Genomic DNA, 27,836 nt, shown 5'->3' on the forward strand with positions numbered 1-27,836 from the left:
ATCGACCCTACCGTGGATGATCCATGATCCTGTTCCCCAGCTTTCCTCGTCTTTCTGATACCGCACAAGAAGCCCAACAACCATGGACTCAGTCCAAGACTCCAAGCCTACAACAAACGAGTCAAAACATGACAGCACCGCCATTCCCGAAGCCGAAATGGCAAAAGGCGAAGTGGGCCTCGTCGGTCAACTGGACATGCCCATGAAGCGCAAGTTTAACATCCTTAGCATCGTCGCAGTAGGCTACAACATCTCAAACAGCTGGGTGGCTATTGCCGCTAGTTTTGCCATCGCTATTCAGTCTGGAGGCGCATTATCCCTACTCTACGGGATCATCGTCGTCACATTCGCCATGCTCTGCACGGGGGTGACGCTGGCTGAGCTAGCTAGTGTCTATCCCACCGCTGGCGGGCAGTACCATTTTACATCTATCCTTGCCTCAAGGCGCTGGAGTCGCTTGCTGTCGTATACAAGTGGTCTTGCAGCGATATGCTCGTGGATATGCCTCGGTGCGTCGATTTGCCTTTCTGGGACGAATGCGCTTATGGCGATTATTATCCGGTGGCAGCCAACCTACGAGCCTCAAACATGGCATTATTTTCTTGTCTACCAACTACTCAACATAGTGGTTGTAACCTACAACGCTTTTCTAACGAATAGGACACTCTGGATGTATAATATTGGATGTACGCGGCCTCGCCTCTTCCACCTCCCCTTCCGACCATACTGACAAGAAGACTACAGTCATCCTCTCCATATCAACCTTCGTCGCAATAACAATAACCTGCCCCGCCCGCTCCGGCGTACAAGTAGACTCCCGTGAGATCTGGGGCACATTGACCAACGGCACCGGCGACTGGCCCGACGGCATCGCCTTCCTGACAGGCCTATCAACACCCCAATTTATGCTCTCGGGCCTAGACGCAACACTCCACCTAGCAGAAGAGTGTCTTGAGCCTGAGCGTGTCGTTCCCAAAGCCGTTATGATGACAGTCATGGTCGGATTTTTCACGGCGTTCCCGTTCAGTATTGGGACTATATACTCTTGGGCCGACGTTGCAGAGTCACTATCTACCAACACCGGGTGAGCTTCCTACCCCGAACATACCTACACCCAAACCTACCTATCCCAGCCACAAGAAGAGTTTTAACTAATATTCAATATGTGAGGTAGATTCCCAATCTTCTACATCTGGGAAAAAGCCACGCACTCCCCCGCCGCCGCAACAGTCTTCATGGCTTCCCTATTCGTCATCTCCTGTGTCGCCTTCAACGCCGTGCACCAGACTGCCTCGCGATTAACATGGTCGTTTGCGCGCGAGGAAGCGCTCTTCTTCTCGAAATACCTGGCTTCTGTGAATACGGGATTGAATGTTCCCGTTTATGCCTTGATCTTGGATGGAGGACTGGTTTTGTTGGTGGGGATTATATATGTTTGTTCTAGTACTGGTGTGTCCCTGTCCTACCTAACCAAACCTACGCCCCCTCTCTACGAACAGCAAACAGAATATACGAAGGCTGATGAGAATGTGTTGCGACTTGTAGCATTCAACTCCTTCATAAGCACAACAGTAATCGTCGCGCAAATCTCATTCGCTATCCCCGCCCTCCTGCTCATCCTCCGTCGCCGGTCAACGACATTCCTCCCAAAGACAAGACCATTCCGTGTCCCAAATGTAATCGGGTATATCTGCAATGCAGTAACGATTCTCTGGGCGGTGATATTAACTATTTTCTTCTGCTTCCCGACTGTGCTTCCTGTTTCGGGTGGTGATATGAGTAAGTGACCACTTTCTTTCTCAACTCGGTCTTATTTTGCGGAGGGGGAAATGAGGGTATGGATGAGAATTCGCTAATGGGTTCATGTTCACGATAGATTACGCTTCGGTTGTGCTGGCTGTTATGCTTATTATTGGTGTAGGGAATTGGTTTGTTTATGCGAGGAAACATTATCATGGGCCGAGGCTGGAAATGTAGGCCATGTAGGTATGGTGGCAAATTGAGTAGGTCCTCCGGTACTACCTGGTTAGATTAACCTTGGTACCCGACCTACCTCCCAGCCTACCTACCCTGCCTATTTACTCAGTGGGAACTCAGATGCTCGATCAGTTCGAAAGCGATGAGCTAGGACCGGTGTGAGCAGGTGATATATTATACCTACCAACCTAGTTGCTCGTTACTCGTTACTCGTTGCCAGATGCCAGATGCCAGGAGGCAAGGACGCTAGCATTCGAATATAACAGAAAAAAAATCCTTCCATATACTGTTACGCCGTTATGCTTTCAATATTACCATATTAGTGTAGCGAGCTATTTCGTGAGTAAACGTCATGCGCTGGGGCCGGTGATGTCCGAGTAAGGGCTAATGAACATACTTACTCCCCATAATAGGTAGATCCATACTTACCGGGGTTCCTAGATATCTATCAACATACTGTAGTAACAGCTAGTATCGGGAGCGGTTACTATTGTTTGGTTACGTCGAGTGAGTGACTACCTTACCAGAGGTATCTGATGGCTTATGACTTAGAACCAAAGAGTTACACATAGTCATGTACGCCTACCTAGTGCTCAATTGTCGTTCCAGCCGTCCCATTGACTGCGCCGTGTAACTGCTAAATGGACAGTTGGGGTAGTACGGGAACTCTTGATTCTTTCTAGCCATTGACTCTAATTTTAGAGCTGCTGATATGGATCGCGTCGGGGGTCGGAATGCGACGAGATTATGCCAGGTGGTAGGAGGGAGGTGCCGGTGACCTCGACTATTCCCTTGGTGCGTTGGGTTGCACAGAGGCGTGCTTTATTCTTCTATTGCCGTTTCGGTCGCTGATTCAAAGGTACGAACTGCGGCCTGGCAGAAGTGCCTTTGCTTCGTTTGGAGATTGAGTACACTTTATAGGCTACCTGTTGCTTGATATGTCGTCGTAGCGGTGCTTCGTGCTCATATGTATGTTAGGTACGGTTTACCCAGCGTTGGATCTATAGCGAGGACGTCAACTTTTTAATGGTGACTACCGCTGTCTACCCCGAATAAAGGGTATCAGATCGACGATCCCGCTCTCAACGTCAAATGGAGATTGTTTTCGGGTTTGATTAAGGGGTCGAGTAGTGTTTCAGTGGCATTATCTGACCACTCCTGTGTCTGGGACTGGTTGTATAATTAGGAGAGGTGTCCAGCTGGTCGGAGTTGATATTGTCCTGATCAAGACGGGTAGGTGGGTAGGTTGAAATCACACCCCTGCAGGTGCAGAACTCAGAAAACAAAGGCACAAGTCCTAACGCCAAGCCCAAGCTGTTGAGCTGAGAGCTGAAGTAAAAGCCATGCTTTACCGGACTGGATTCCATTCGGACGTTGCAGCCCAGTGCCCAATTTGGGATGTGGCGCTGCACCGAGACGTTCGTTCTTAACACCATCTCTGGGAGGAAAGGGACAATGAAGAGTTTGCTTCAGCTTGTGCGACCTCACACGCAAAGTTCGTAAGTAGGTAAGCTTCGTTCACCGAGAGTTATGACTGTACAGGTTTTGAACAGGACTGGGAAGATCAGGTTTGAATCGCACAAACAAACAGCATTTGCCTATTATAGGGGTGATTGCCAGTCGAGTATAAATCTCTATTGTCGATTGTTGTGGAAAAGAAAGAACTGATAGAGACGGAGCCAATAACGTGACCTGCTCGTGACTTGAGCATTGCAAGAGATGACTTGACTGACCCCTAAGGCCTCCACGCAAGACGGTTGGCTCGCTTGGTCGGTTCCACTTCATTGTTTGCGATGCGGGGATTCCTCCGAGACCGATAACCCCGATGCAATCAGACAGAGAGCTCCGCACGTCAGCAAGACTCACAGGACAAAAACATGCCCAATGTCATTTCAAGGCAAGCGAGCAGGTTGTTAAAATTGATTCATGAGTGAAAAATTCCGGGAGTTGGCTACCCGACGGAGGAAAGATGAGATTTCTCCGAGAGGATCGCTTGGTCGGGTCCTGCACAATTCCTTGCATTAACTCAAAGCGGTTAGATCCGGGGCGTGGCAGCCGGTGGGGCCACCTCAGGGAAGGAACCATAAGGATGAGTTCCACTAACGCTCTTGATGAATGAATACGATGATACGATCTGATACGACTTGTCTGTCTGGACTCCGGTCGCTCTCGCTATAATGCTTCTCAGCTTGATATTCATGTAGACATTCATAGGTATCCTAAAACAGCCATCTACACTCAAGAAGATGCGATTCCGTGAGTTGTTCAGGCCCACTAGACCCACTGATCTATCCCGCTGTCAGATCCGATAAAGTAATGGAGTAGACTCAGAGTGAGAACCTAATAGGCCTACAGGTAGTCGTAGCTGCATAGCGCGTAATATTACTATAAAACACGCTGAGTTCGCCAAAACGAGACCGTGCCAAGGACGGATTGCAAGCACAACTAAGTTCACCATCGGGCCGGCTTTTCTTGGGCCCCTGCTTGTGAGAGTTCAAAGTCACGCTCCTCTGATTCTCGCTTTCCGCTCGGATGTCGTCTGTCCCGATTCCGTCCACCTGTCTTGGGCTGACTTTCTCTCTCGCGTCGCTTTGTTTTGTCGTGAATTTGCTACTCCAGTAGAGCTTCATCGCCTTTGTGGGCTGACCTTGGCTTCTACTTCCTATTTAACCTGCCGGATTTCTCCTCCGTCACCCTTGTGACTGTCCTTGCTTTTCTTCCCTTCTTTTGCTCTGACTCCCGCTCGAGCATGACTACGGCTGCTTAACGCGCGTGATGTCTTCAGAAAAACTTCCCATCGGGGGTGTTGTTCCCGTTGTCCCAACTGGCGCGGGGCAGCTCATCTCGGACGTTATCAGCAGGACAACAGATGACAATGCGATTTCGACTGTGAGCAAGGAAAAGGCAGAGAGCTCCGATATTACATGCGCCGGATCAGAGAAGGATATCGACCACGAAAGCGAATCCAAGATCCACGCTCTCGCGCGAAATCTATCCCGACTATCGCAAAAAGCCAGCTCCGTTCATGGCACGAATACCTTTCTCGATCCCGCCGCCGACCCCCAGCTGGACCCTAACAATGACGAGTTCAATGCTCGCAAGTGGACAAGGAACTTCCTCTCCGTTGCGAATCGTGATCCGGACCGCTATCCCCGTCGCACTGCCGGCGTTTCATTCCGAAACTTGAGCGCCTTTGGTTATGGCACTGCCGCCGATTACCAGATGGATGTTGCGAATATGTGGCTGAAGGGGTATGGTTGGGCCAAGAGAATGCTGGGCTATGGCGATCGGGTCCGCATTGATATCTTGCGCGACTTTGAAGGTTTTGTTCGCGCTGGTGAGATGCTTGTCGTTCTTGGGCGACCTGGGAGGTAACACAGCCCTCATACCTACTTTTCCGAATGACACTAACTTTTGCTTTTTTCTAGTGGTTGCTCTACTTTCTTGAAGACTCTTGCCGGAGAGACTCACGGCCTTTGGCTGGACGAGGGGACAGACATCCAATATCAGGGCATCTCATGGAACGAAATGCACAGTCGGTTCCGTGGCGAGGTGATCTACCAAGCTGAAACGGAGATTCACTTTCCGAACCTTACAGCGGGCGAGACGCTTCTCTTTGCGGCCAAAGCGCGTACGCCAGTTAATCGATTCCCTGGTGTAACTCGAGAGCAGTACGCCAATCACATGCGAGATGTTACCATGGCGATGCTGGGTTTGAGTCACACGATGAATACGCTGGTGGGCAACGAGTTTATTCGAGGTGTTTCGGGTGGTGAGCGAAAGCGCGTCAGTATTGCGGAGACGGTCCTCTGTGGTTGTCCCCTGCAGTGCTGGGACAATTCGACGAGAGGTCTGGACAGTTCAACTGCCCTTGTAGGATTTCTCATTTAAGGATCTGGAATATTACTGACATCCATAGGAATTCGTACGGAACATTCGTCTCTCCACCGAGTATACCGGCTCTACGGCTGTCGTTGCCATTTACCAGGCTAGTCAGGCAATCTATGATGTTTTCGACAAGGCGATCGTTCTGTACGAGGGTCGACAAATATATTTCGGAAATGCCACCGATGCCAGAAGGTTCTTCATTGAAATGGGTTTTGATTGCCCTGATAGACAAACCACTGCCGACTTCCTGACATCACTGACCAGCCCTACCGAGCGACTTGTGCGGTCTGGATATGAGAACCTCGTTCCCCGTACACCCGATGAGTTTGCCGCTCGATGGAAGGAGAGTGCCGAGCGCAAGCAATTGTTGGAAGACATCGAGGCTTTCCAGAATGAGTTTCCGACTAGCGGCGAAAAGTTCCAAGAGTTCAGTCGTTCGCGCGCGGCGGAGAAGGCGAAAGGAACCCGTGCCGGTTCTCCGTATACTCTTTCGTACGCTGGACAGATCCGCCTGTGTCTAGAACGAGGTTTTCTGCGTTTGAAGGGCGATATGAGCATGACCCTTGCGACAACCATCGGTAACAGTATCATGGCACTGATTATTTCCAGTATCTTTTACAACTTGGACTCGACTACAGATGCTTTCTTCTCCCGCGGAGCATTGATCTTCTTTGCTGTTCTCCTCAATGCCTTCTCGAGCGCGCTAGAAATTCTTACTCTCTGGCAGCAGAGACCAATTGTTGAGAAACACTTCAAATACGCACTCTACCATCCATCTGCAGAAGCTATAAGCTCAATGATTGTCGACATGCCGGCAAAGATCCTGGTGTCAATCGTGTTCAACGTTATCCTCTACTTCATGACCAATCTCCGACGGACCGCAGGGCACTTTTTCATCTTCTACCTATTCTCGTTTACCACTACGCTGACCATGTCGAACATCTTCAGGTGGATCGGAGCCATCTCGCGGTCAATGGCGCAGGCAATGGTTCCGTCGTCCATCTTCATGATGATTCTCGTCATTTACACCGGATTCACAATCCCAGTGCGCAATATGCATCCGTGGTTCAAATGGCTGAACTATATTAACCCTATTGCGGTAAGTCGCCCTTACCTGTTGAGTTTATATGAGGCTAATGATGTAGTACTCTTTTGAATCACTCATGGTCAATGAGTTTAGTGGTCGGAGATTCGATTGCGGGCTTTACGTACCCAACTACGAGGACGCGTCCTTGGAAAACAAGATCTGCTCTGGGCGTGGAGCCGTACCAGGCAATGACTTTATCGACGGCGACGCATTCCTAAACATCTCGTACGAATACTATCGATCTCATCTGTGGAGAAATTACGGAATTCTTTGCGCCTTTTTGCTCTTTTTCCTGGCAGCGTATATCATCTGCAGCGAGTACGTCCGAGCGAAGCCTTCCAAAGGAGAAATTCTCGTCTTCCCAAGAGGCAAAATCCCGGCTTTTGCGAAGGAGGTCCGACGGGACGAGGAAGAGGCTACTACGAAGGAGACCCCAGTACAGGCTAGCGACACGGGTGATGACCACGTCGGAGCTATCTCCAAGCAAACCGCTATCTTCCACTGGCAGGATGTCTGCTACGATATCAAGATCAAGGGTGAAGATCGTCGCATTCTCAATCACATTGACGGCTGGGTTAAGCCTGGAACCCTTACAGCATTGATGGGCGTTACGGGAGCCGGCAAGACCTCGCTGTTGGATGTCCTTGCCGACCGCGTTACCATGGGCGTGATCACTGGTGACATGCTTGTGGATGGGCGTTTGCGAGATGCCTCATTTCAACGCAAAACCGGCTACGTCCAGCAACAAGATCTGCACCTTGAGACTAGCACTGTCCGCGAGGCACTGGTCTTCAGTGCCATGCTGCGTCAGCCAGCCAGTGTTTCGCGAAAAGACAAGATCGCTTATGTCGAAGAAGTGATTAAGATGCTCGGAATGCAAGAATACGCCGAGGCTATCGTCGGTATTTTGGGTGAAGGCCTGAACGTCGAGCAACGAAAACGTCTCACAATTGGAGTCGAACTAGCAGCCAAACCAGACCTTCTCCTCTTCTTCGATGAGCCGACATCCGGTCTCGACAGTCAAACGGCTTGGTCAATCTGCACGCTTATGAGGAAGCTTGCCGACCATGGCCAAGCCATCCTGTGTACGATTCACCAACCGTCCGCTATCCTGATGCAACAATTCGACCGACTCCTCTTCCTAGCCAAGGGTGGAAAGACCATCTACTTTGGCGATCTCGGCGAGAACATGGAAACCCTAATCAAGTACTTCGAGAACAAGGGCTCGGCTCCTTGCCCGAAAGATGCCAACCCCGCCGAATGGATGTTGGAGATCATCGGTGCCGCTCCAGGATCTCATGCAGATAGAGACTGGTCTGAAGTATGGAATGAGAGCCCTGAACGCGAGCATGTGCAAGGGGAATTAGCTCAAATGAAGGCAGAGCTGTCGCAAAAGCCTGAGCCTCCTCGAACGCCAGAGTACGGAGAGTTTGCTATGCCGCTGTGGTCTCAATTCCTTATTTGTCTTCAGCGCATGTTTGAGCAGTACTGGCGCAGTCCGGCGTATATCTACTCCAAGGCCACCATGTGCATTATCCCGGTAGGTTTATTGAAACAATTGTGCTATATAGAGAAAACTAACGCGTTAATAGCCTCTTTTCATTGGATTCACTTTCTGGCGCGAGCCGGTCAGCTTGCAGGGCATGCAGAATCAAATGTTCGCCATTTTCATGCTCCTCGTTATCTTCCCCAATCTGGTCCAGCAAATGATGCCGTACTTCTGTACGCAGCGAGCATTATACGAAGTGCGAGAGCGTCCGTCAAAGGCTTACTCGTGGAAAGCGTTTATGATGGCCAGTATATGCGTTGAGCTGCCTTGGAATATTCTCATGGCTGTTCCGGCATACTTTACCTGGTACTATCCAATCGGGCTTTACAGGAACGCCGGACCTGGCGAGACAGTCGAGCGAGGAGGGACAATGTTCCTTCTGATTCTCATTTTCATGATGTTTACATCCACGTTCAGCTCCATGATTATCGCCGGTATTGAGCATCCCGACACTGGTAGTAATATCGCCCAGCTACTTTTCTCATTGTGCCTTATCTTCAATGGGTTAGTCGCCTCTATCCCATATGTAAGGTGAAGCTAACAGTTACAGTGTTCTTGCCTCCCCCGACGCAATGCCTCGCTTCTGGATCTTTATGTACCGCGTCTCCCCATTCACATACCTCGTCTCCTCCGTCCTAGCGACCGGCATCGGCACGGCCCAAGTCGAATGTTCCGACATCGAGATTCTCACAATTACGCCACCCGCCAACCAATCTTGCTCGTCCTACATGGAGCGCTACGTCAGTATGACTGGCGGGAATCTCCTCTCCGATGCGGATAACGGAGACTGTCGTCTTTGCGCGATCTCGAACTCCAACCAATTTCTTGACCAGCTTAGCATCAACCCTGATGACGTGTGGCGGAACGTTGGGCTGTTGTTCATTTACGTGGTGTTTAATGCATTCGCGGCTGTGTTCCTGTACTGGCTTATTCGCGTGCCGAAGAAGAAGAGCCAGCAGAAGGATAAGAAGGAGTAATCCTTCACCTAGGAATTGTGGGTGATACCCGAGGAGGGTGGTCGGGGGTGGTTGTGGGTGAGAAAGGGCAAAATTCCGCTTTGCATTTGTAGATTACAAATTTATTTGACGAGGCTAGCTATCTATTCTCTCTGTTTTGTTATGTTATCCATGTCCTATGATAGTGATAGTGATAGTGATAGTGATAGAGCTATGGCTTTAATGTTTTTGATAATAGGATACGAATAAGGTTGCCTCTGCTTTATTCAAATAGCACTCAGCATCGCCTTGAACCTAGCAGCTTCACTTTGCCTACCAGAAATAAAAACCTATCAAAACGCCCATTGGTAGATAGGAAAGCCAGCTTGATTAGGCACGGTTAGATAGCTTCCATACACTTCCGCCTGGCACTGCACTCAAGCACCATCCCTACAGTAGTAAGAGTAGTATAGTAAGGGTACTAAGAGTAGTAGGAGCAGGTAAGATGTAAGGCATAATCTTCACCGAAGCAGCTAAAGCTAATGCGTGATCCAACTTAGGTTCACCCAGGCGGATACCCAGCTCACCCGCGGCACAGACAAGCTGCATACTAGCCGGAGCCTAGAGGCGCATCCTCCATACGCCCGGGCAAAGAACTTGCCTGCTTACCTGCCTGCGCCACTTTACCTGCATGCGCTAGGTGTGTGCCTCATACTTACCACTAGAACTCAAACACAACGAAGCGACAACCGTCAAGCTTGCAATGCTCTATGGGTTGTACACTGTGTTATAGGTAAGCACTAAGCGCCCGGGCTCAGGATAAGGTTCGGTAGGTGGTAAGTAAGTAAGCGAGGCATAACAAGGCAAAGTAAAGTAAGGCATGCACGTCACACAACCTATGAAGACAGGACAGGGCGAAATAACCTTCAAGGAGAATCCCAACGCCAAACTAAGGCAAAGTACAGATAAATCTGCAAGGCCAAAGGTAAAGTGCCGCTGCGCCGATGGCCCGGTCTAGTCCAGTTTAGTCCGCCTGGTGCTGTACTCTAGCGACCGGGCAGACGTTGCTGGCTGGCTTTGACGGGTTGCTAGCTGTGCTGATGCTGCTTGTGTGGCTGTGCCTTGCAGCACTGTGGCGTTTCCTACTGCCCTCTTCAAGGTTCCTTTCTTCTATCTTACTGGACGTTACCCTGTAGCTAATGCCGATACAGACGCTGATGCTGCTAGCTTCAGACCTGGATTGCCCGGGCGTCATCCCATCTTCGTCTATCTGGGCTGTGTCATGCTGTGTCGGGTCATCCATGATGCTGTGATGTTATGCTGCAGACTAACCACCCACCCACCTCGCTCGACCACATGTCCAAGTTCATGCCCGGTTTCTTAGCCTTGATCTGGGCTCTAGGCAGGCAAGCCACGTCAAGGCAAGACGAGGCAGAACGAGGCACATATGCTTCCTTACAATGCAAGGTTGGTCGCGTTCCCATTCGGCGCGGGCCATGCCATGCTACGCCTTTCTCACGAGGGTAGGGTAAGGTAGGTAGGGTATGGAAGTGGTGATACGGAATGGCCCGTCTGATTGTACACCAGGCCATGTGCTGGTCCTTTGGGATTTCGGTATACTCTTGAGGTGTGGTGTTGGTGAGGTACCTTGGGGAGAGAGAGAGGAAAGCGGGATACTGCTGCAGATAGGGACGGTGCGGTCGGTTGGTAGGTAGGTATGTAGGTACTGATACAGCTGAGGTTTACTGGTGTTCTATATCGATGCGAGTAGGATGTACATTCTTTACTTTAGGAAAGACATAATCATAGATCCAACGTGGGTTTATCTTCATTCTTGTTTATTTCTTTTCCATATAGCCATTGTTGAAAATAGTGTAGTAGTGTGATAGAGTCCCCATAGAAGACATTGTTGGGTAGAGTAACATATACAGGATATCGTCGCATCGTGTATCGTAAATCATGACGCTTTCTCAATCAATCAATCCAGCCCAGCCTAGCCCGCTTCAACAGCTCCAAATCCCGAAAAGTGTAAGAAGTGCATAATCATCCATTACGGTCTCAGTGACCAGACAAAACATCGCAGAAAGACAGAAAGCCGGCCGTTACATGAGCAACAAATCCACATAGGAAACATCATCAGGTAGAGTTGTAGAAAAGAGATGAGCGGCTCACTTCCCACAAAGGCCACTCAACTTCCACTGTCCCTTGATAAATCGAATAACACCGTTCTCCTCAGCCCAAGCCCGCAATGGCTCATCCTCGCGCTCAGGGCCAGGGTCTCTCTTCTCTAGGTGTCGAGCGACGTGCTCCATGCGCTCTTTCCACGCATTGGCACCGCGGAACTCCATATTGCAGAAGCCGCATCGGCTCAAGGTTGGTGGAGTCCGCAGCTGCTGCCAACATCGCTTGGTGACGCTCTCAAGGGTAGCCTCGAATGCTTCCTTTTCGATTTTGGGAGTGTCCCGGTTGGTCTTGAAACCAGGACCTGGAGCGGCGCCCGTGTCCGCGTTGCTCGTCTGACTCCAGGGAGAGTGCATGCGTCGTTGATGTTGGATGAAGAGGTCTTTGCGGTTGAAGTCGTTGACGAGGAGGGTTGGGTTTGGTGGAGTGTTGCGGGAGGCTGGGGTAGAAGGGGAGGGGGAATGAGAGTGAGAGCGGTTCGGATGCTTGACGTTGTTCAGACTGCACCGACCGACGTCGCATCTGAAGAAGCCAAGCTGAATGTGCTGGGAGCTAACATGGCGCTTCCACTCGTTCTTGGATGGAAATGTGCTGGTACAACCGTAGCGGGCGAAGCAGCATTCGAAGCGACGGTCGCTGGTCTTTTTGGGAAGTGGTTTAGAGGCTGTTGCTTGTTGAGTGCGATTGGACTTTGCGGGTATCTTCTTGGGCCCAGGCTTGCTGGTACGCTTTTGAACGCGACTTCGGTCGCTTTCTTTGCGAGCCTTGCGTGGGGTCTTGGTCGGCTCTTGCTCACCCTTGGAGGTTGTCGGGGAGGTTGTCATGAACTCGCTGGGTTGGTGGGGAGTATATACTTCAATAAACATATGGTTGGATTGCTGCGGCAATTGCTGGACATGCTCTGGTGGAGAGGCCATTGAATCTTGTCTGTAGAAGCCTATCTGCATGGGCTCGTGGTATGGAGGTGAGGGCGAGCTTTCAAAGCCGGAAGCGCAGGACATGGAATCGTCATAGCTGAGGGAAGGCGCAAAGCCGCTACTATGGCAGTCGGTCTGAGGTGAGACGCTTCGTACGCTTTCTTCGAAGGATGACCGAGGAGCCAGGTACGCCATCTCTGGGGCAGACGGCGGGGGAGGGTATTGGTAGGGACCGAACGGAGGGAATTGGGCGTTTTTAACCGCAGCGTCCTGCGCAAGCGTAACGCAGCCCATCATCGCGTCCGGCACTGAATGCACCAAGGCGTTTGCATCATGATGCTGGTAGAACTGAACTTCTTGGGCAATGGAAAGATCGTCCGAAGGGTAGTGGTGGTACTCAGGATAAGAGTAGTGGTCCTCCATTGTTCATGCACGGCAATTTTGAAGAATAGATGCAATTAACAAAGAGTAGACTGGGGGCCTTGAAGAAAGAAACAAAGCTTGAGCAAGGGCAGTTGGAAAGTGCCATGACTGTAGCGGAATCGTGGGGCCATTTATCTTTTGTCGCAGATGGGCTCGTCAGTGGACAAGCGCAGAAGCAAAAAAAGCGATGATGGATACCGCGAATCTGCATTTCCAAAATGAGCCTCAATCATCCAATGCGTACCCTCCATCATGGACCAACAGTCCGAAAGGATATCTCTGTTTAGTGTTTGATGCGGACAGACTAGACTCCAGTCAGATCCCGGCGACTGGCGAAACAGGACTAGACTAGTCAGGGCCGTTGCGCTGGAGCCATTCACGACGGTCTCTCTCACACCCCCCTTATCCTTAATCTCTTATGCGTCCTCCATCAAATTCGTTAATTCCTGTAGCTCGAAGTGGAATAGATCGATGAAGGTAACAATACCGTTAAGCGTGACAGGTGGCTGACGGCTGCAGCTTGGTCTCATGAAGTGTCCATTGCAGGACGGCAGCGGTGGGGCGGAGTCGCCATTACAGAACGATAACAGACGACTTGAGCCTCAAAATAATAGCAAAGCTTTGGTATAGGTCAGCGGTCGAGTCAGCGACGCACGGTTTGATTTGTTCGTTTCTTTTTTCTGGCCCCATTCCAGCCATCGGGTACTGAAGGATCCATGCTCCGACGAGTTTGAGTGTCCGACATTGGCTGCATGGATGCAAGTGGGGGGCCAGTGTTGCCCGGATTGGATTTTGCCCTCGCAAGAACCCTTGATTATCCTAGACTTCCCTGTCTGGCGCCGCGGCGCAATGACGGCGCTTGCTTGGCGGGAACAGCGAACGCGGAATTTGAGCACGGAGACCAACAAGTCCAGCGATCGACGGTGCTAATCGAGGCGCGGGTGAGAAGTGGTGTTCTGGAAGTGGCTGTCGATGAGGTTCGTTGAGCAAGCTGGTGGTGGTGGTGGTGCACTGGTGGTGGAAGTCCGGCCCCGACCTGACCTCGTGTTCTCGCTAATTTAAGAACTGTTCATGTCGCACTTGCTGGTATTGGTATCGGCCCCCGGTTCTCGTGGCTCTCAGAATAGTCTCGGCAAGGACCCATAGATTTTTTTTTTCTTGCCGGAGAGGGCGCCAGGACGAGGATAGATTGATGTCCCAGTGTTTGCCTAATCGGGGCATCCCCACGCCTTAGTATGGCGGCTCCACATGGTGTACCTATGGGTCGGGGGTCTCGGGCTCTAGAGTAAGAGAGTCTAGATAGACGACAGTCCATCATCATCGTCATGTTTCCATTGCCCTGGGCTTGACCCGAATTTTGGAGCCATCCTTCGACCTGCCAGACAAGAAAGCCAAGCCATCAGCGAACGACCTGCGCAAAGCGGATAAGGCTCATTCCTGCGTATCGACGATCATAACTTCATGCTCATCGAGTCGTCGCAGAACATGAGGACTCAGTCCAGATTCGAATCTGCTGCAGTCGCGCGCGCGATTTCCACTTGCTCCGCCCGATGCTGCAAGTTGCAGCGCCGTCAACCGAGCCCGGATAAGACGCTCAACCATCTTAGCTTGATCAAGATATGATCTGCCTTGGGCGCAAGCGCACTGCAGGCAGGCAAGTCGCACAGCGTCCCTAGTGCATCAGCTGAACATGCACCCTTCAGGGGCGAACGAAATCAACAGTAGTAACACCCTCCTTGGGTCTGACCCTCATCTCCCCAGACTCTGAATCAGGGGCACGCCAGACGAAGAAGGTAAAATCGGCGTGGCTTCTGCATGATGCATGGACGCTAAGTTCCAACATCAAAAAGCAAGTCCGAGACCTGTCCAACCGAAAGGGATACTTTGTCGCGGGGCGTCTTGCGTCTTCTCTGCAGCGGCTATCATCGGACAAACCTGACAAGCTGCTTGCAGGCTGTTTCAACTTTTGACCGGTAAACCACGCGTCCGCGTCCGCGTCCATGGGCCGCCGTTCACGCTATCGCTGTCTGACTGGTCGGTCAGTGTGCCGCTGCCACACCTTCAACTGCCCCAGTCCCTGAGTCCACGAGGCCACGTCCCTCGCCGGTCGAACGCCCTGGAGAAAGTGATAGGTCCGATTCGGCAAGGCTTAACCAGGCTGATCGTTCCATCACGAGTAGCTTTTCCGAAACTCTGACTCCCGAGCATCCTTGACGTCGACGCTCCTTCAACTTAATTATGGGAGACGCCTCGAGGCCGGAATGACTCTTACTTGGTCTCAGCGTACGCAATCAGGGCACCCGAGGCCAATGGGTGATGGCCTCATATCTGCCGTCCAATATTGCGACTGAATGTAGTGAGCCGTAGTCTGTAGTTCAGCTTGCCCGAGAGGAAGCTAGATCTCGGACGTAATCAGCTTATCGCAGAAGCTAGTTGAACCTAGGAAGTTTACTCCGTAGGAGTTTGACATTGTGCAGAGGGCAATGTGCATTAGACCGAGCAGCTAGTCAAGGAACGAGGAACTCGCGCGAGTCGAGAGAGACCCGCGCCTTCCTTCGATAATGCTGTGGCTGAACGCATACAAGCCCCCTACCCCGGCCGTTTCTGGCGCTGAGTGTGGCCGTGCAGCTAGGGTGGCTATGCTTTGAAGCTACAATCTAACCATCTAGATCTTCTACGGGCACTATGAACCAGGATCATGCATGCATTACAGTGTATTCTTGTAGATATTGAGCATCTTTCGGTGACATCATACTCCTGCAGCTGGCTCTCTAGTTGAGTTCCAACCTCTACTAAGCCCCCTTTCCAGTCGGAATATTGAACAAGACCAACGGTTGGCTATCGCGGTAAGCCCGGTCGACCCTGTAAAAGCCAGTATGATCAAATTGAATAATGTCGTCCGCGGAAAGCGCCAGAACATTGCAGTCAGCCCATGCCTCTGTGAGGAAGTAACTTGGTTTCGTCAAGCAGGGGGTGGGTTCTTCGTCTTTGTCAAGCTTGTCCTTGTTGATAAGATGGTCGAAGGAAAACAGCTCAACAGGGATCATGTTCCTTGGCTCTTTGGCCAGCCAAGTGATCTTCTTCTCCGTTTTCTTTGAATCGGACGTCAGGTCGAGCTTGAGTTTAGAGCCGAGATCCTTCCGGTTTGCGCGTCGGATGTTTTACTCAGGACGATTGCATTCCCCCAGTTCATTAGAGTGATCACTTCATTGCCTTGGAAGGATTGGGCATCATCCTGACTGACCACGACCTCCTTGCTGACCATTACCTCTTTGGTACCCAACTCTGGGTTTTTATTGTGTTTTGGCCTTCGGAATGAACTTGTGTCGTCGACGCCATCGATAATAGCAGTCACGGCATTCAGTTTCGATATAGTCGTGTAGCGGACGGCAATGGAATCGATGTGTTTCTTGTTCACAGCCCAAAATTGCGTCCAATCCATGTTGACAATATTCTGGCTCGGACCTTGTCTCAAGATGAAGTCCCGAAGCGCAGGAATGGTGCAGCCCCTTCGGCGTATGCCTCGGACAGTAGGCATGCGAGGATCATCCCAGCCCCAGACCACGCCTTCATCAACGAATATTGTAAGCTTCCGCTTTGACAACACCGTTCGAATAAAATTCAACCTGGAGAAGTCCCAAATATCAACTTGACGAATGCCCAATGCGTTTTGGACCCAGCGGTATTGTGGGTTACGGTCACGGTATTCATTTGTACGCAAGGCTTGCGTTACTCCTTCAATTGAATCAAGGTAGGGCGCACAGAAGTCGTAGGTGGGATATATCTTCCACGATGTCGCCGTCCTATGGTGTGGCCAGTGGTTACAGCGGTAAATAACTGGGTCTCTCAAAGCTTTGTTGGCATCGTCGACCGAGATCTTAGCACGAATGCACCACTGTTTTCCGTCCTGCGAGCCAGATTTCATCTCCTCAAAATGCGTAAAGTTTCTTCGACACTCATCTCGCGGCAAGCACTAGCAATGCCATTCTTCCGTTGATCCTGCATGAGATCTTTCACGGTGTTGTCGGCGTACGCTTTGCCGGACTTAATCAACTCAGTACAAGCATCGTACATCTGCTGGAAGTAATCACTCGAGTAAGAGATGCGGTCCGGAGTGATTCCAAGAAGCGAGAGGTCGTACAATATGGAGTCTTGGAATTCTTGAAACTCCTTGGAGGGGTTCGTATCGTCGAAACGGCAGATGAGGACACCACGACTATCACCATATTCGTGCGCGAAGTAGTCATTCAACAAGGCGGCCTTTGCATGGCCAATATGGAGATACCCCGACGGCTCTGGCGGGAAGCGGCAGATAATTCCATTCTCCGTATTCTTCAGGCCAATGTTGTAGTTAACACCCTGTGGCTTAACAGCAGCTTTGCTTTGCTGCGCTTGACCCTGAAAGGCAGCTACTGCCTCGGGTAGCCAGCCATACGCACTTTCGATGTAGCTGAACCACCTTGAGATATTATGGCTCGTTCTCCGTATCCCAGCAATAACTCTGTTACTCCGAAGAGCTCCCCATATCACAATGTCTGCCAAAGTCAGGGAGTGGCCAACGATATAGGAGCGTAATGTCAGGTGTGATTCAAGCTCCTGGATGGGAGTGTCCAGCGCCCTGAAGTCGGTAACGGTAAGTGGACAAAGTCTATTAATCTATTCCTCAACCTGTAAAGCAATTAGAGGGGATGCGTCATTGACAGATCTTTTCAAGATGCAGTTACCTCGCTTTGCCTTCCTTGCCTTTTGCCAGATGAGCCTACAAGCTGCAGAATGCAGGGAAGAACCGCGGTGTCCACCAGTTTATCACCCTCAGTAGTAACAAGCTCCGCAGCACCATCAGATGAGCCAGCGCTATTTGTATCCTGGAACACAGTGCTAAGCTGAACACCATGGTGGGCGGCGTAAGCTCCGGCTAGGAACACTGGCAGTGTGAGAGCGGTGTTTGTCTTTTGGGCAATATAAAGAGTCGCCATATCGTCAAGTCAGAGACTCAGGTAGTTGTAGACATCAACGACAATGGCCCTGGGTAATGTAAGCCGTTGTGAAGGTCAACGTCCTGAGTCATTGCTAGCCGCCGTGACTGCAGCGCCGCATAGCAGAGGGATGGATTTCATTCGCCATTTTGGTGGCTATCAGATAGCTAGTTATTTTTTGAGCCTTGGGCCACATAGCGATTGGTTTTAGGTAGACATTGCGTTTGTCGTCGCGAGCTAAATGCTAGATGCCGCAAGCTTCCCTGGTGGTGGCGAGTGATAGACCAGTGTCTAAACTCCACCCAGAGACCCAACCATTGGGTGCAGAATAAACAGCGCGGCGTGCCATCAATCCACCTCCGCATTGGAGCTTCATGTCCGATATTCAACAAAGTCGCTCTCCCCGCTTGACCTCAATACTCTCAATTAATATCTAGCACCCATGCTCTACCGATAACGCTCCCTGCGCACCTTTCGCTCTAGCATCAATACCGCCTGAAACGAACCGAACCAGAACAGAGATTCAGCAGAGTCGAACGGACACGCAGCGCACCTCCGAGCCCTTTCCTCTCCTCCTCCACCATTAACATATCATGTATGCTATCCTATTCCCTTCCAAATATTCCCTAGGGCACTAGAGGCTAATTAGCGATTCTTTACAGGCCCGTCTTCTCCCTCATCATAATCAACAAAGCCGGCGGGCTGATCTACCAACGCGAATTCCACCCCGGGCTGCGCAAGCTCTCGACAAACGACTACCTCGTTCTTGCGGGTACATTTCACGGGTGCGCTCTTCGTCTCTATCATTACAATTACAAAGAAACTCCAAGAGAACCAATACCTAACTCATGACCTCCCCCAGCGTCCACGCAATAACCCGCTCCATAACGCCCAAAATCCCCAACCCATCCTCACACCTCCCCTCCGTCACATCCCCCGGCGCCGTCACAACACCAGGCACACCATCCTCCTCAACACCAACAAACACACACCCGCCAACACTAGGCGTCGGCGTCGGCAGCAGCACAAGCGCAGGCGCAGGCGGCACATCAACACCAACCCCGTCCTCAAATTCCACCTCATCATACCCAAACCCACACCTCCCTCTCTCCGGCCTGGAATCGCTCGAAACCGATAAGTTCCGCCTTACATGTTTCCAGACGCTCACGGGGACGAAGTTCCTGCTTTTCACGGACCCGCTTATGGATGATATTGATATTGTGATGCGGGGCGTGTATGAGCTGTATGCGGACTTTGTGATGAAGAATCCGTTCTATCAGATTGAGATGCCGGTTAGGTGTGAGCGGTTTGATAGGGGGGTTGCGGGGTTTTTGAGGGGGAGGGGGTAGGTTTGGTTTGTTAGAGTATAGAGGAGGGGTGAGGGGGTTGTATCGGGTTGGGTTATAGACGGCCTAGTACCTTGTACTTTCTGCTTGCCCTTTGGCAGGAGCATAGTTATATGGAATGATGAATAATGATGCACTCGGTCTGCTTTTGTATGTTGGTTTCTGCGATTGCAGGACTACGACGTATCTCAGATGCTAAGTTGCTAGGACCCTAGTAGCAACGCCGGGTATGCATTAACATAATTAACCGTAGAATATCTAAGCAGTGTCCATCTTATCGTCATCTCCCTTCTTCGACGAGGATCCCTCCTCTGGGATACCCTCCAGATTCTCCTTCTTCTCTGCCTCTTCCCGGTCTTTCTTCTCCTTCTCTTGCCTGTTCTTCTCCTCTTCCAAGGAAAGGCGCAAAGCGAACGCCAGCTCGGGATCGTTCTCCGCAGCAGCATCGAGATCAAAGCCACCATCACCGCCACCGTTGTCGCCCATACCACCGGCGCCTCCGGCACCATCACCACCGAGAATAGGTGAGGCCTGGAGCTCCTCACTAAGCAGGTTCGGTCCGGGTGGGATGATGGCAAGGTTTGAGCCCTCACCGCCCTTGACGTTCTCTACGAAAGCTTCGAGCTTCTTGGTCTGGTCAGATTCGAGGTCGCCAAAGGCGATTACATCGATGGAGACGTTGACCTTCTTCATCTTCTTGGCGAGCTTCACGAGTGTCTTTTCGTCTTCGGCGATGGGGGAGCAGGAGAATACGACGATGCGTTGGCGTTGGGACTTTTCGGAGCGGTGCTTGAGGGCCAGCTATTATTATCATTTGTCAGTTACCTTCCTTCAAATGGGTTCAAGGCAGATGGGCAGACGTACAGCGGCAACCTGTATACTCGAGCAGAAGTGCGCCGTTCCGTGGATCTTTGTGCGGTGTAGTCCGGCCAGAATGCCACCAAAGTCGGTGGTGAATGTAGATAGGACCTCGGGGCCCTTTCCGCCCATACTCATCAATCCGACGGCCGACTGGGGATGTACGCGCATCTTGGCTGTGTGGACGACGCTGACGGCGTCAATCTGGGCTTGCCATCGTGTGGAGCTGCGGCTGTTAGTTACAGACGGTCGGAAAGGATAAAAGGTATAGATCAAGGCTCACGTATAGTCGCCGTTTCTGCTACTTTCGCTGTTGTCAACGCTGCGATGAGTTAGATAGCTGTTCTGAGGATAGAGCTCGGCGGATGGGGATGACGAACATGATCATCGTAGCTTCGAGCGACATCTTGGCGGGTCAACCGGGGTGTCGTATGTATGTGAGAAAACGGTAGAGATCAAGTTCGGGAAATGTTCTTTTGGTTGGATGAAGGGTGGAAGTGGAAGGTTATTAATGGAATGGAAAGAAAGGTTCAAAGGTGAATGTCACTGACAGCGGCCTGGAGTTGCGTTGAGGTCAGTGGTCCACGGGTGCCGAGCTAAGTAAGCTAACGACGAATTAAGTCAGCGCTTGTTTATCCATCAACAAGTCCATCCCTCTTCTTTATCCCTGCACCCCTCGACACCACGCAACAAGAAGACTCTCAAACAGCTCTACTCGATTCTTTCTTACATTTGAATCATATCAAAACGCTCTGATACTGACAATGGGTTCCGCTACAAAACGCAAGTCCGTCGAAATGGACGACGCGTATCCTAGCATCGAGCATGCAACACCCACAAACACTCCCCCCAAGAAGCGCATGCGCATCACGCGAAGCCAGAAGCAAACCTTGATGGATAACCTACAGCTTGAAAGTATGTTTATTCCTCAGTTGTGCAAAGTCCAAACTAACCTGTTCCAGTCACGGAAAGAGCTCGTAAACTGCGCGCCCAATACGCCCTCCAAGCGCAAGACCTGCGATCCCGAATCGAACGACGCGTCAATCGAATCCCCGTCGCTCTCAGAAAGTCGAACATGGGCGAGCTCCTCGAAAAACACACTGCCGCTGCCAGGGCTTTGGAGAACCCTTCGCCTAGAAAGTACCGCAGCCCGACGAAGGGGTCGCGCAACTTCACCGCGATGTCTGCTTCGGGGAAGAAGGCTGCGACCGTGAGCCCAAGCCCTCGCAGGTTTAGAAAACAAAGGTATGTGATACCTCTATATTATTTTGACGCGTCTTACTGACTTGCCCAGTCCTGCTGGCATTTACTCGGACAAAGAGAATGCCCCCGCATCAGGCGAGCAGCTTGACGTCCTCAAAAACCCAAAGAGACGCACCAAGCATGGTGCGGCCGCTGGTACTTCGCGTGTTGTTTCGCAAGAACTTCGAGGTGGCGACGCGCGCATCCTCTCGCCCAAGTCTTCCAACTCCAGAACCTACCCTCAATCCCCTCTACGCGCTTCACCAGAGAAACCCCAATCCTCATCATACCTCTCTCGACCAATGTCACCTTTGAAACCCTCCAGCCCTCTCAAGTCCACCTCTGGCAATCTTTCAAATGCGCGTCCCGGCTCATCGCGAGGCGTTGCCCCCGCCCGCCCACCATCCTCAGCAAGCAAGCGGCCCGCAAGCCGAGCCGCCACCGCTGGGCCTAGATCCATCCGCTCTCCTCTTTCACGACCTGGTACTCGTCAGACTGAGCGCCGAGACAGCGTCTCTTCAACCGCATCATCCGGAACGACTGTCGCCAAGAGCTCGTCACGCAAAGTAACGACGGCTTCAACCGCCAGCGCAGCTGCAAAGAAGGCATCTATTGCCCGATCTCAGGCACCTTCCGCCGCTAGCAAACGGTCCGCAGCTTCGGGTACTGGGGCAAGAAAGGCTACTACGGCTTCGGCTGGGGAGGAGTCTACGACAGGGGGGCGACGCACTCTGAGAAAGCGTGCTTAGATTATAGACTAATTCTGGTGTTTGGTGTTTTTTGTCGGTTGGAAGGAGCTCCATAGAGCGCGGAGTACTCGGAAACTGCTTTATTGTACTTGTTATTGTCGGCTTTCGAAATTGTATGGCTTGCTTGCCTTACTTAACGGTTGGAGTTCTATCTTCTAGGATTGTTTCTAATTGAATGTTTCAAGACTTCATTGTGGTTATATGTAATCAATCTATCCGTGTTTGCATCGTTCTTCCGGAGAATTCCTGATGTCTTCGTTGTTCTTGTTTGCGACTCGTGGTACAGCTAAGCGAAGTCCCGCACTCACAATATGTCGATAACGCGCAAAGCCCTGCGCATCTGATACATAATCACGACAAGAATGAACCCAACAAGAATACTCTTTAGAAACTTCAAATACTTTATGCACAAGACAGAAAAAGTGTTGCATTAACTTCTTTATTTCTTGATCGATTGATGCATGCATTTAGTTATCTTATGACTTGACTTTGAGAACTACCTAAGTAAAGGAAAGGACACGAGAAGAAAGAAACCAGAACCTGAGAACTAAGGTAACCACCTCACACCTCACACCTCACCGAGGAAACAAACACACTTACAATGAACTCGAGGACACGGTATTGTAGATAGATAGAGGGACAAGAAGGAAACTTAGGAGGGGTAGGCAATGGAGAAAGAGAAAAAGAGAAGGGAGAGAATTGAAATGGATAGGTATGAAAAGAAACAGGACTCGCCATTGTTAGGTATCGTTGCCGTCTTATTATCGACTGGCGGGTAATTGTAAGAAAAAGAAGAAAAGGAAAAGAAGAGAAGTTAGTGTTGAGGTAGGAAAGAAGCTCTCGCAGATCAACGGAGAGATGTGTATAAGAAGGATGGAAATGGAAATGATGGAGACAGAAACGAGCACATCGCTGTATTACAGAGCAATGTCCATATGACATAGCTGGTTGCCAGATGCAATGCAATAAAAGGGCACAAAATGAACGATAGAAAATGACACCCAAAGTCCAGAAATGAGGATAGTGAGGCGTTGCCCACTGGACAGAAGAAAGAAAAAAAAAACCCCCCCAGAAGGAAATGATAGCTATACTAGTCAACGAGAGGGAGGTAAAAACGATGAGATGAAACTCTGCGGCCGGATGCAATGCATTTTTGGAAAGGGAAAGAGACGAGATATGACATTTCAGATGCTCATGCCGGGGTTCCGATTAGGTCGCGGTGAAAAGACAGCCGCAAGTCAAGCTGCGGTGAGGTGAAAGGCGGAAAATACTAGGAACGCCAAAGATGCGTCAATGGTTTTCCGTTGACAGCCCAGATAATGCTAAGTCAAATGCCGACACGCGTTCAAGGGTATAGAAAGAGCAGCTACCGAGATCAGATGGTAATGCATGGGCGATCAACTAGCGACACCCATAGGGCCGCCGTTTGGACGTGTCCTGTAGGGCACTTGCTTTGCTTGGCCCTCGGGTTCACTTCCAGTGCTTGTGCTACGGCCACGAGTAGCAGGATCGGGGCCGCTGGCCGGGGCAATGGCACTTCGTGAATGTGAATGTCCCCCGCTAGGTCCCGGCACATGCCGGACTGAGCTTTGCACTTGGGCTGCGGCATCTTGGGATGGATCTGTCTCAATCCGGGCTGAAGTAGGTACGTTGGCTCCTCGACTCTGGTTAGTGATCGTAAATGTTTCACCACCGTTACTTGCTTTCTGGGAGAAGCCTCCCCGTGCAATGTCTCCGTATCTCTTCAGAATATCCTTTGTCGTGACCTCTGAGTTTTCTTTGAAGAAAGTGTTGTCACTCAGAACTGCCTGAAGGTCCTCCGGAATCTACAAGTCTCGGTTAACAAGCCGCAGCCTCGGCGGAATAAATACCAACTTACCTCGCACATAGTGTCGTTGTATGTGATAAGCGCATTAACGGCTTCAATGGCAAGGAAACTCTCGTCCACACCGCTGGCCTTCGCATTCGGATAAAGGATGTTGGGCGTCATCACGGTCGCAAGATTGTGGATGTCCATCTTGCTTCCGGTGTCTTCATCGACATGAGAGAACGATGACGTCCAGTTCAAGAAAGCGAACAGAACTTCCATTGTGTCGCGATGGGCTTTTGGAAGCAAGCAACATGTGAGGTGAAGAACCCGCTTCTGCTTCTCCAGGTCCTTGATTTCTATAAAAAAAAGTTAGTACAAAGTAACCGAAAATCGAAGTGCGAGATCATACTTTGTGAAGCAACAAACAAACGATGCAGTTTAAACGTCAGGAGAGGGTCGGGCATCTCGCGAAGGAACTTCTTAAGAAGAGCTGCAATTTGGACCGGAGTCTCCTTCGTCAGATCCACTTGCTCGTACTTGTTGTCAATCATCTCTGAGACATCCTTCAATCGTCGAATGTTTCCGTTCTTTCGGAAGACACCTTCAACAGACATGTCCATTTGACGCATAGCAGACACAGAATCGTCGACCAGGGTTGGAATACGGAGAGCCCCTGGCCCAACACCGTGACTTGACTCGGTACCTTCTTTCTCAACAAGATAGTCAAGGCTGACGCCAAAAATGCCCTTCTTCTTTCCACCCTTTTTCGCATCCTTGCCAAAGGTTCTGCCGAAAATGTTCCAGATTGTCGGCTTTCGAGATTCGATCAAGGTGAGAAGTTCCTCCAGTGTAAAGGCACCGTCCAACAATGGCTCCATGGACAAAACCGCAACATGCCTAACAATGAAATACTCCAAGGCGGAGAGCTCTGAGAAGTATCGCTTGCCTCGTCCCATTGGGATGGGGAATGGTGGCTCTAGACCAGCACCTGACACCCCACGCTGATGGCCGTGATTATACCTGGGAAGTGGGTCGGTAGTGCCGACGAGCTTGGTGCCAGCATGTTTGTAGGCATTAGGACGTTGCTCTTTGGCCTGCTCAGCTGCGACAATTCTTGGAATATCATCTAGAGTCAATGCATCCTGGTTGCCAAAGGCCAATTCGGTGACCGGATCCCCATTGGCATCCTTCTCCTCCACGATTTGGAAACCATGGCCCCTGTTCTCGCCACCTTCAGCACCAGAGGAGCCGGGTCGGACGCTTCGCCCTTCTGGTCCATCAATGATCCTTGAGGCTCGGGCCTTCTTGTATGTTGTGGAGAGAGCGCGCTCATTACGGATGGACCGTAGGCGCCGCATTTCACCAACAGTCTGTTCAAGAGACGAACCGTCTCCATCCCTGCCACGTAGTTCGCCGCCTGGTCGTACTTGTTTACCATCAGATTGTGTGTTAGCCGGGTCGTCTGACGCAGCGATATAATTAGCGATCGTTTCGTAGAGTCCGGGAATCTATATATCACATACCGGATGGAAGAAGTGAACCTCCAGCTCGTAGGACAGCGAGCAGGCGGGCCAATGCGACTCGAAGAAGGAAGACAAACTGTTGGAGCTTGGTGATGTGCGTGAATCCTTTTTGCATGTCATTCATGATACCCTTTTGCTTGACACACTTGGCGCAGAAGGTTCGCTTATCCCTGGGATTCAGGAGAGCGTCTTGGAGGTTAACCGTCAGATCTGTTTGACATGATGAACATGTCAGATGAGGAGGCTTTGTATGCCATCTGTTGTCGCCTAGCATGACACACTCATCATCAATTGGTTCTTTGCACGCAGCGCAGCAGTCAGAGAGTTGGTCAGCCAATGTTTCAACGCCAGCTAGTAAGTCTGCTGGCGTTTCCTCCTCCTCTAGTGGCCGGAGAGATTCAAGATCTCCAAGCCTGTCTAGTAGATGATGGAGGCCATCGGGGCTCTTTTGCTCTCTTTCCAGCTTGAGAGCACCCTGCAACCCGATGCGGATAAGTAGCTTCAAATAATGAGCGAGACCTGTGACGAGTGATAGTAGTTCCTGTGTCACCCCGAGTTTCTTGACACCGGTTTCTTGCGTTTTCGATAGTAGAGCGAAAAATGCAACGATCTTCTTGCAGAGCAACTTCGCTTCACGACCAAACGCGAGATCTGGAACCCAGAGTTAGCTTGTTGGTCGGTTTTTGCAGGGAAAAGACTTACCCTTCATGCCCTGAGCTTTGATGAACCCTGCTAGTTGATCAATGGCGGAGAAAAGGATTTCGACGTGGCCAATGAATCGTTTTGCGACAAGAACACCGTCTAAATAAGCGCCATTGCTAACATGTAAAAGCATGTCTGAGATGCAGGCTGCGGAAGATTCCTCAAATGTGGAAAGGGTGCTCCAGATCTTGTAGACCTTCTCCTCCATCACGTCTTCCTCCTCGCGGATCTGTGTCCGTTCCTCATCGGTGGCATCTTCTTTCATCTGAGGATACTCCAAGGGCTGACCGGTCGGAGCAAGGCGAACGTTCCAGAATTTATGGATCATGTAACATTCGGGGTGCCAGTGCTGGTTCTGTCCATTGCGGAAGATTTCCACGAACTGTTTCAAGATCGCAGTGTGACAGCCGTGACATCGTTGAGCGAACTGTGTAGAATAATGGTAGTGACAATAGACCTTGCTCTCGTGCTCGTAGTAGGAGTCTTGAGCACCGAAAACAGTAGGACAGACGGAGCAAGTAAAATGCTCGATGTGATATTTGCGGTCGAGCGCGGTAATGTATGATCCTCGCAGAGCACCACCACAGTCGTGACAAAGGAGGTCCAGTCGTCGGAAATAATCGATTTCACAGAGTGGATACTGCCCGCTGCCATCCTCTGAGTCGATGGGGAAGAACTTCGATGCTACAATTTGGCCACAGTCCTGTTGATGTTGTTAGTGGTTGTCAGGAGACGACTCTGCTCCAGATGACTTACTTCACACTTGAAACACTCCAAGTGATATGTTGCCTGCAGGGCACGAACGAATTGGCCGGTAAGGGGCTCGCTGCACTTTTTGCACACTCTTGAGCTGCCCGGGGCTTTAGCGTGCGATCGGCCGTTCGGTCGGGGTCGTTCCAGCGATCCGGAATTCTCCCAATAGTTCGTTCTATCTTGAGGTGTTGTTGGATCTTTAGGTTCGGCAGGGTTCGAGTCTAAGCGTCGGATGGGACGAATTCCATCGGGGCTCTGGACGGAATCGTAACCGGAAGACGCGTTGTTCCAAGGTCTTGTGCGAGGAGAGTCGAAAGGAACATTGCTATCAGCGGGCGAAGTAGGTGTCTGTGATTTCAAGCTTCCTCCACCGTTGTTACCACCATAGCCGCTCGTATTCAGAGTCGGACGGACAGCCCCGTTGCCCGGCACGAGGCTGTCCGGCAATGAAACGTCGCCGGGAGGCATGTCCGTAAAGAACTATGCCTTTGTTCGATCAATCCAAGAACTCGAACTCGATTTTATGCGATAATCCCCGAAACCTGGTTCCGGTACGACTGAACGAATGTGTTCCAAGGTTGGGTACGTTAGGTCGGGTTGCCGCCGAAGGTCAGGTAGATTCGAATCTCGGGCGCAAGTAGTTCGAAATTGTGGACGGGCAGTTCAAGTGACGGATTGCGGAATTGCAGGTCGAGTAATTCCCCTAGCTATCGTGGATAGAATGTTATGTTAGACAGCGTGTTCTCAGCTTCGCGCGGGGCTGGGAGGTAGCATATTTAGGGTCGTTTCAGAGCGAACTCACTTCAAGCCATTCAGGAACGGCTTGCGGGGAAACTCGAGGTACGAGGGACGCAGCGCGTGACCGTCAGGGCAAGCAAGTAGCTCACAGAAATACGTACTTGAACGATAGAAAGGAGTCG

At 50.9% G+C, this 27,836-nt stretch overlaps 8 protein-coding genes across 8 annotated transcripts; 4 read left to right on the forward strand and 4 right to left on the reverse strand.

Annotated features, from left to right (window-relative positions):
• Positions 1-82: 82 nt before the first annotated feature.
• BDV14DRAFT_192639 (putative choline transport protein) lies at positions 83-1,977 on the forward strand (the record flags this gene model as incomplete). The annotated part of the gene is made up of 5 exons (XM_073771660.1): positions 83-686; positions 745-1,084; positions 1,175-1,449; positions 1,546-1,779; positions 1,877-1,977. The coding sequence occupies 5 exons, from the start codon at positions 83-85 to the stop codon at positions 1,975-1,977; spliced, it is 1,554 nt and encodes a 517-aa protein (XP_073623848.1).
• Positions 1,978-4,432: 2,455 nt separating this feature from the next.
• On the forward strand, positions 4,433-9,883 carry BDV14DRAFT_181597 (pleiotropic drug resistance family ABC transporter). Its single transcript, XM_073770085.1, has 6 exons — positions 4,433-5,348; positions 5,406-5,850; positions 5,897-6,964; positions 7,011-8,492; positions 8,545-9,005; positions 9,052-9,883. Exons 1-6 carry the CDS (start codon positions 4,753-4,755, stop codon positions 9,476-9,478), a joined length of 4,479 nt encoding a protein of 1,492 aa, XP_073623849.1. The 5' UTR covers positions 4,433-4,752; the 3' UTR covers positions 9,479-9,883.
• A 1,369-nt stretch (positions 9,884-11,252) lies between these two features.
• BDV14DRAFT_181599 (putative C2H2 finger domain protein) lies at positions 11,253-13,348 on the reverse strand. The gene has a single exon (XM_073770086.1). The coding sequence runs from the start codon at positions 12,955-12,957 to the stop codon at positions 11,605-11,607; it is 1,353 nt and encodes a 450-aa protein (XP_073623850.1). The 5' UTR covers positions 12,958-13,348; the 3' UTR covers positions 11,253-11,604.
• Positions 13,349-16,063: 2,715 nt separating this feature from the next.
• Positions 16,064-17,933, reverse strand: BDV14DRAFT_204285 (tRNA synthetases class I, catalytic domain-containing protein; the record flags this gene model as incomplete). Its single annotated transcript, XM_073774499.1, has 3 exons — positions 16,064-16,864; positions 16,912-17,613; positions 17,682-17,933. 3 exons carry the CDS (start codon positions 17,931-17,933, stop codon positions 16,064-16,066), a joined length of 1,755 nt encoding a protein of 584 aa, XP_073623851.1.
• An 848-nt stretch (positions 17,934-18,781) lies between these two features.
• BDV14DRAFT_204286 (Sybindin-like family-domain-containing protein) lies at positions 18,782-19,282 on the forward strand (the record flags this gene model as incomplete). The annotated part of the gene is made up of 1 exon (XM_073774500.1): positions 18,782-19,282. One exon carries the CDS (start codon positions 18,782-18,784, stop codon positions 19,280-19,282), a length of 501 nt encoding a protein of 166 aa, XP_073623852.1.
• A 128-nt stretch (positions 19,283-19,410) lies between these two features.
• BDV14DRAFT_135550 (proteasome regulatory particle base subunit RPN10) lies at positions 19,411-20,695 on the reverse strand. Its single transcript, XM_073766222.1, has 4 exons — positions 20,518-20,695; positions 20,421-20,459; positions 20,144-20,363; positions 19,411-20,080 (listed from the first exon to the last, which is right to left on the reverse strand). The coding sequence occupies exons 1-4, from the start codon at positions 20,541-20,543 to the stop codon at positions 19,538-19,540; spliced, it is 828 nt and encodes a 275-aa protein (XP_073623853.1). The 5' UTR covers positions 20,544-20,695; the 3' UTR covers positions 19,411-19,537.
• Positions 20,696-20,809: 114 nt separating this feature from the next.
• On the forward strand, positions 20,810-22,274 carry BDV14DRAFT_181606 (uncharacterized protein). Its single transcript, XM_073770087.1, has 3 exons — positions 20,810-21,052; positions 21,100-21,382; positions 21,432-22,274. Exons 1-3 carry the CDS (start codon positions 20,902-20,904, stop codon positions 22,126-22,128), a joined length of 1,131 nt encoding a protein of 376 aa, XP_073623854.1. The 5' UTR covers positions 20,810-20,901; the 3' UTR covers positions 22,129-22,274.
• Positions 22,275-23,297: 1,023 nt separating this feature from the next.
• On the reverse strand, positions 23,298-27,544 carry BDV14DRAFT_135560 (GTPase-activating protein LRG1). The gene is made up of 6 exons (XM_073766223.1): positions 26,920-27,544; positions 26,164-26,866; positions 25,462-26,112; positions 24,348-25,400; positions 24,008-24,294; positions 23,298-23,954 (listed from the first exon to the last, which is right to left on the reverse strand). Exons 1-6 carry the CDS (start codon positions 27,382-27,384, stop codon positions 23,526-23,528), a joined length of 3,588 nt encoding a protein of 1,195 aa, XP_073623855.1. The 5' UTR covers positions 27,385-27,544; the 3' UTR covers positions 23,298-23,525.
• Between the last annotated feature and the right edge of the window lie 292 nt (positions 27,545-27,836).

The sequence above is a fragment of the Aspergillus stella-maris genome (assembly GCF_047715825.1).
Source record: "Aspergillus stella-maris strain CBS 113639 unplaced genomic scaffold BDV14scaffold_72, whole genome shotgun sequence".
NCBI classification, from domain to species: domain Eukaryota; kingdom Fungi; phylum Ascomycota; class Eurotiomycetes; order Eurotiales; family Aspergillaceae; genus Aspergillus; species Aspergillus stella-maris.

What these genes read in the sequence shown, in the direction of transcription:
- BDV14DRAFT_181599 (XM_073770086.1), bottom strand. Translation starts at nt 12,957, where the DNA reads ATGGAGGACCACTACTCTTATCCTGAGTACCACCACTACCCTTCGGAC.
- BDV14DRAFT_135560 (XM_073766223.1), bottom strand. Translation starts at nt 27,384, where the DNA reads ATGCCTCCCGGCGACGTTTCATTGCCGGACAGCCTCGTGCCGGGCAAC. An exon ending in CAAAGCTCAGGGCATGAAGG is followed by an intron (nt 26,113 to 26,163) that starts GTAAGTCTTTTC and finishes TCTGGGTTCCAG; the next exon opens with ATCTCGCGTTTGGTCGTGAA. An exon ending in ACAACGACACTATGTGCGAG is followed by an intron (nt 23,955 to 24,007) that starts GTAAGTTGGTAT and finishes CGAGACTTGTAG; the next exon opens with ATTCCGGAGGACCTTCAGGC.
- BDV14DRAFT_135550 (XM_073766222.1), bottom strand. Translation starts at nt 20,543, where the DNA reads ATGTCGCTCGAAGCTACGATGATCAT. An exon ending in AGCAGAAACGGCGACTATAC is followed by an intron (nt 20,364 to 20,420) that starts GTGAGCCTTGAT and finishes TAACAGCCGCAG; the next exon opens with CTCCACACGATGGCAAGCCC. An exon ending in CGAGTATACAGGTTGCCGCT is followed by an intron (nt 20,081 to 20,143) that starts GTACGTCTGCCC and finishes TGATAATAATAG; the next exon opens with CTGGCCCTCAAGCACCGCTC.
- BDV14DRAFT_181597 (XM_073770085.1), top strand. Translation starts at nt 4,753, where the DNA reads ATGTCTTCAGAAAAACTTCCCATCGGGGGTGTTGTTCCCGTTGTCCCA. An exon ending in GTTCTTGGGCGACCTGGGAG is followed by an intron (nt 5,349 to 5,405) that starts GTAACACAGCCC and finishes GCTTTTTTCTAG; the next exon opens with TGGTTGCTCTACTTTCTTGA. An exon ending in TGGACAGTTCAACTGCCCTT is followed by an intron (nt 5,851 to 5,896) that starts GTAGGATTTCTC and finishes TGACATCCATAG; the next exon opens with GAATTCGTACGGAACATTCG.
- BDV14DRAFT_181606 (XM_073770087.1), top strand. Translation starts at nt 20,902, where the DNA reads ATGGGTTCCGCTACAAAACGCAAGTCCGTCGAAATGGACGACGCGTAT. An exon ending in GGATAACCTACAGCTTGAAA is followed by an intron (nt 21,053 to 21,099) that starts GTATGTTTATTC and finishes AACCTGTTCCAG; the next exon opens with TCACGGAAAGAGCTCGTAAA. An exon ending in CGCAGGTTTAGAAAACAAAG is followed by an intron (nt 21,383 to 21,431) that starts GTATGTGATACC and finishes TGACTTGCCCAG; the next exon opens with TCCTGCTGGCATTTACTCGG.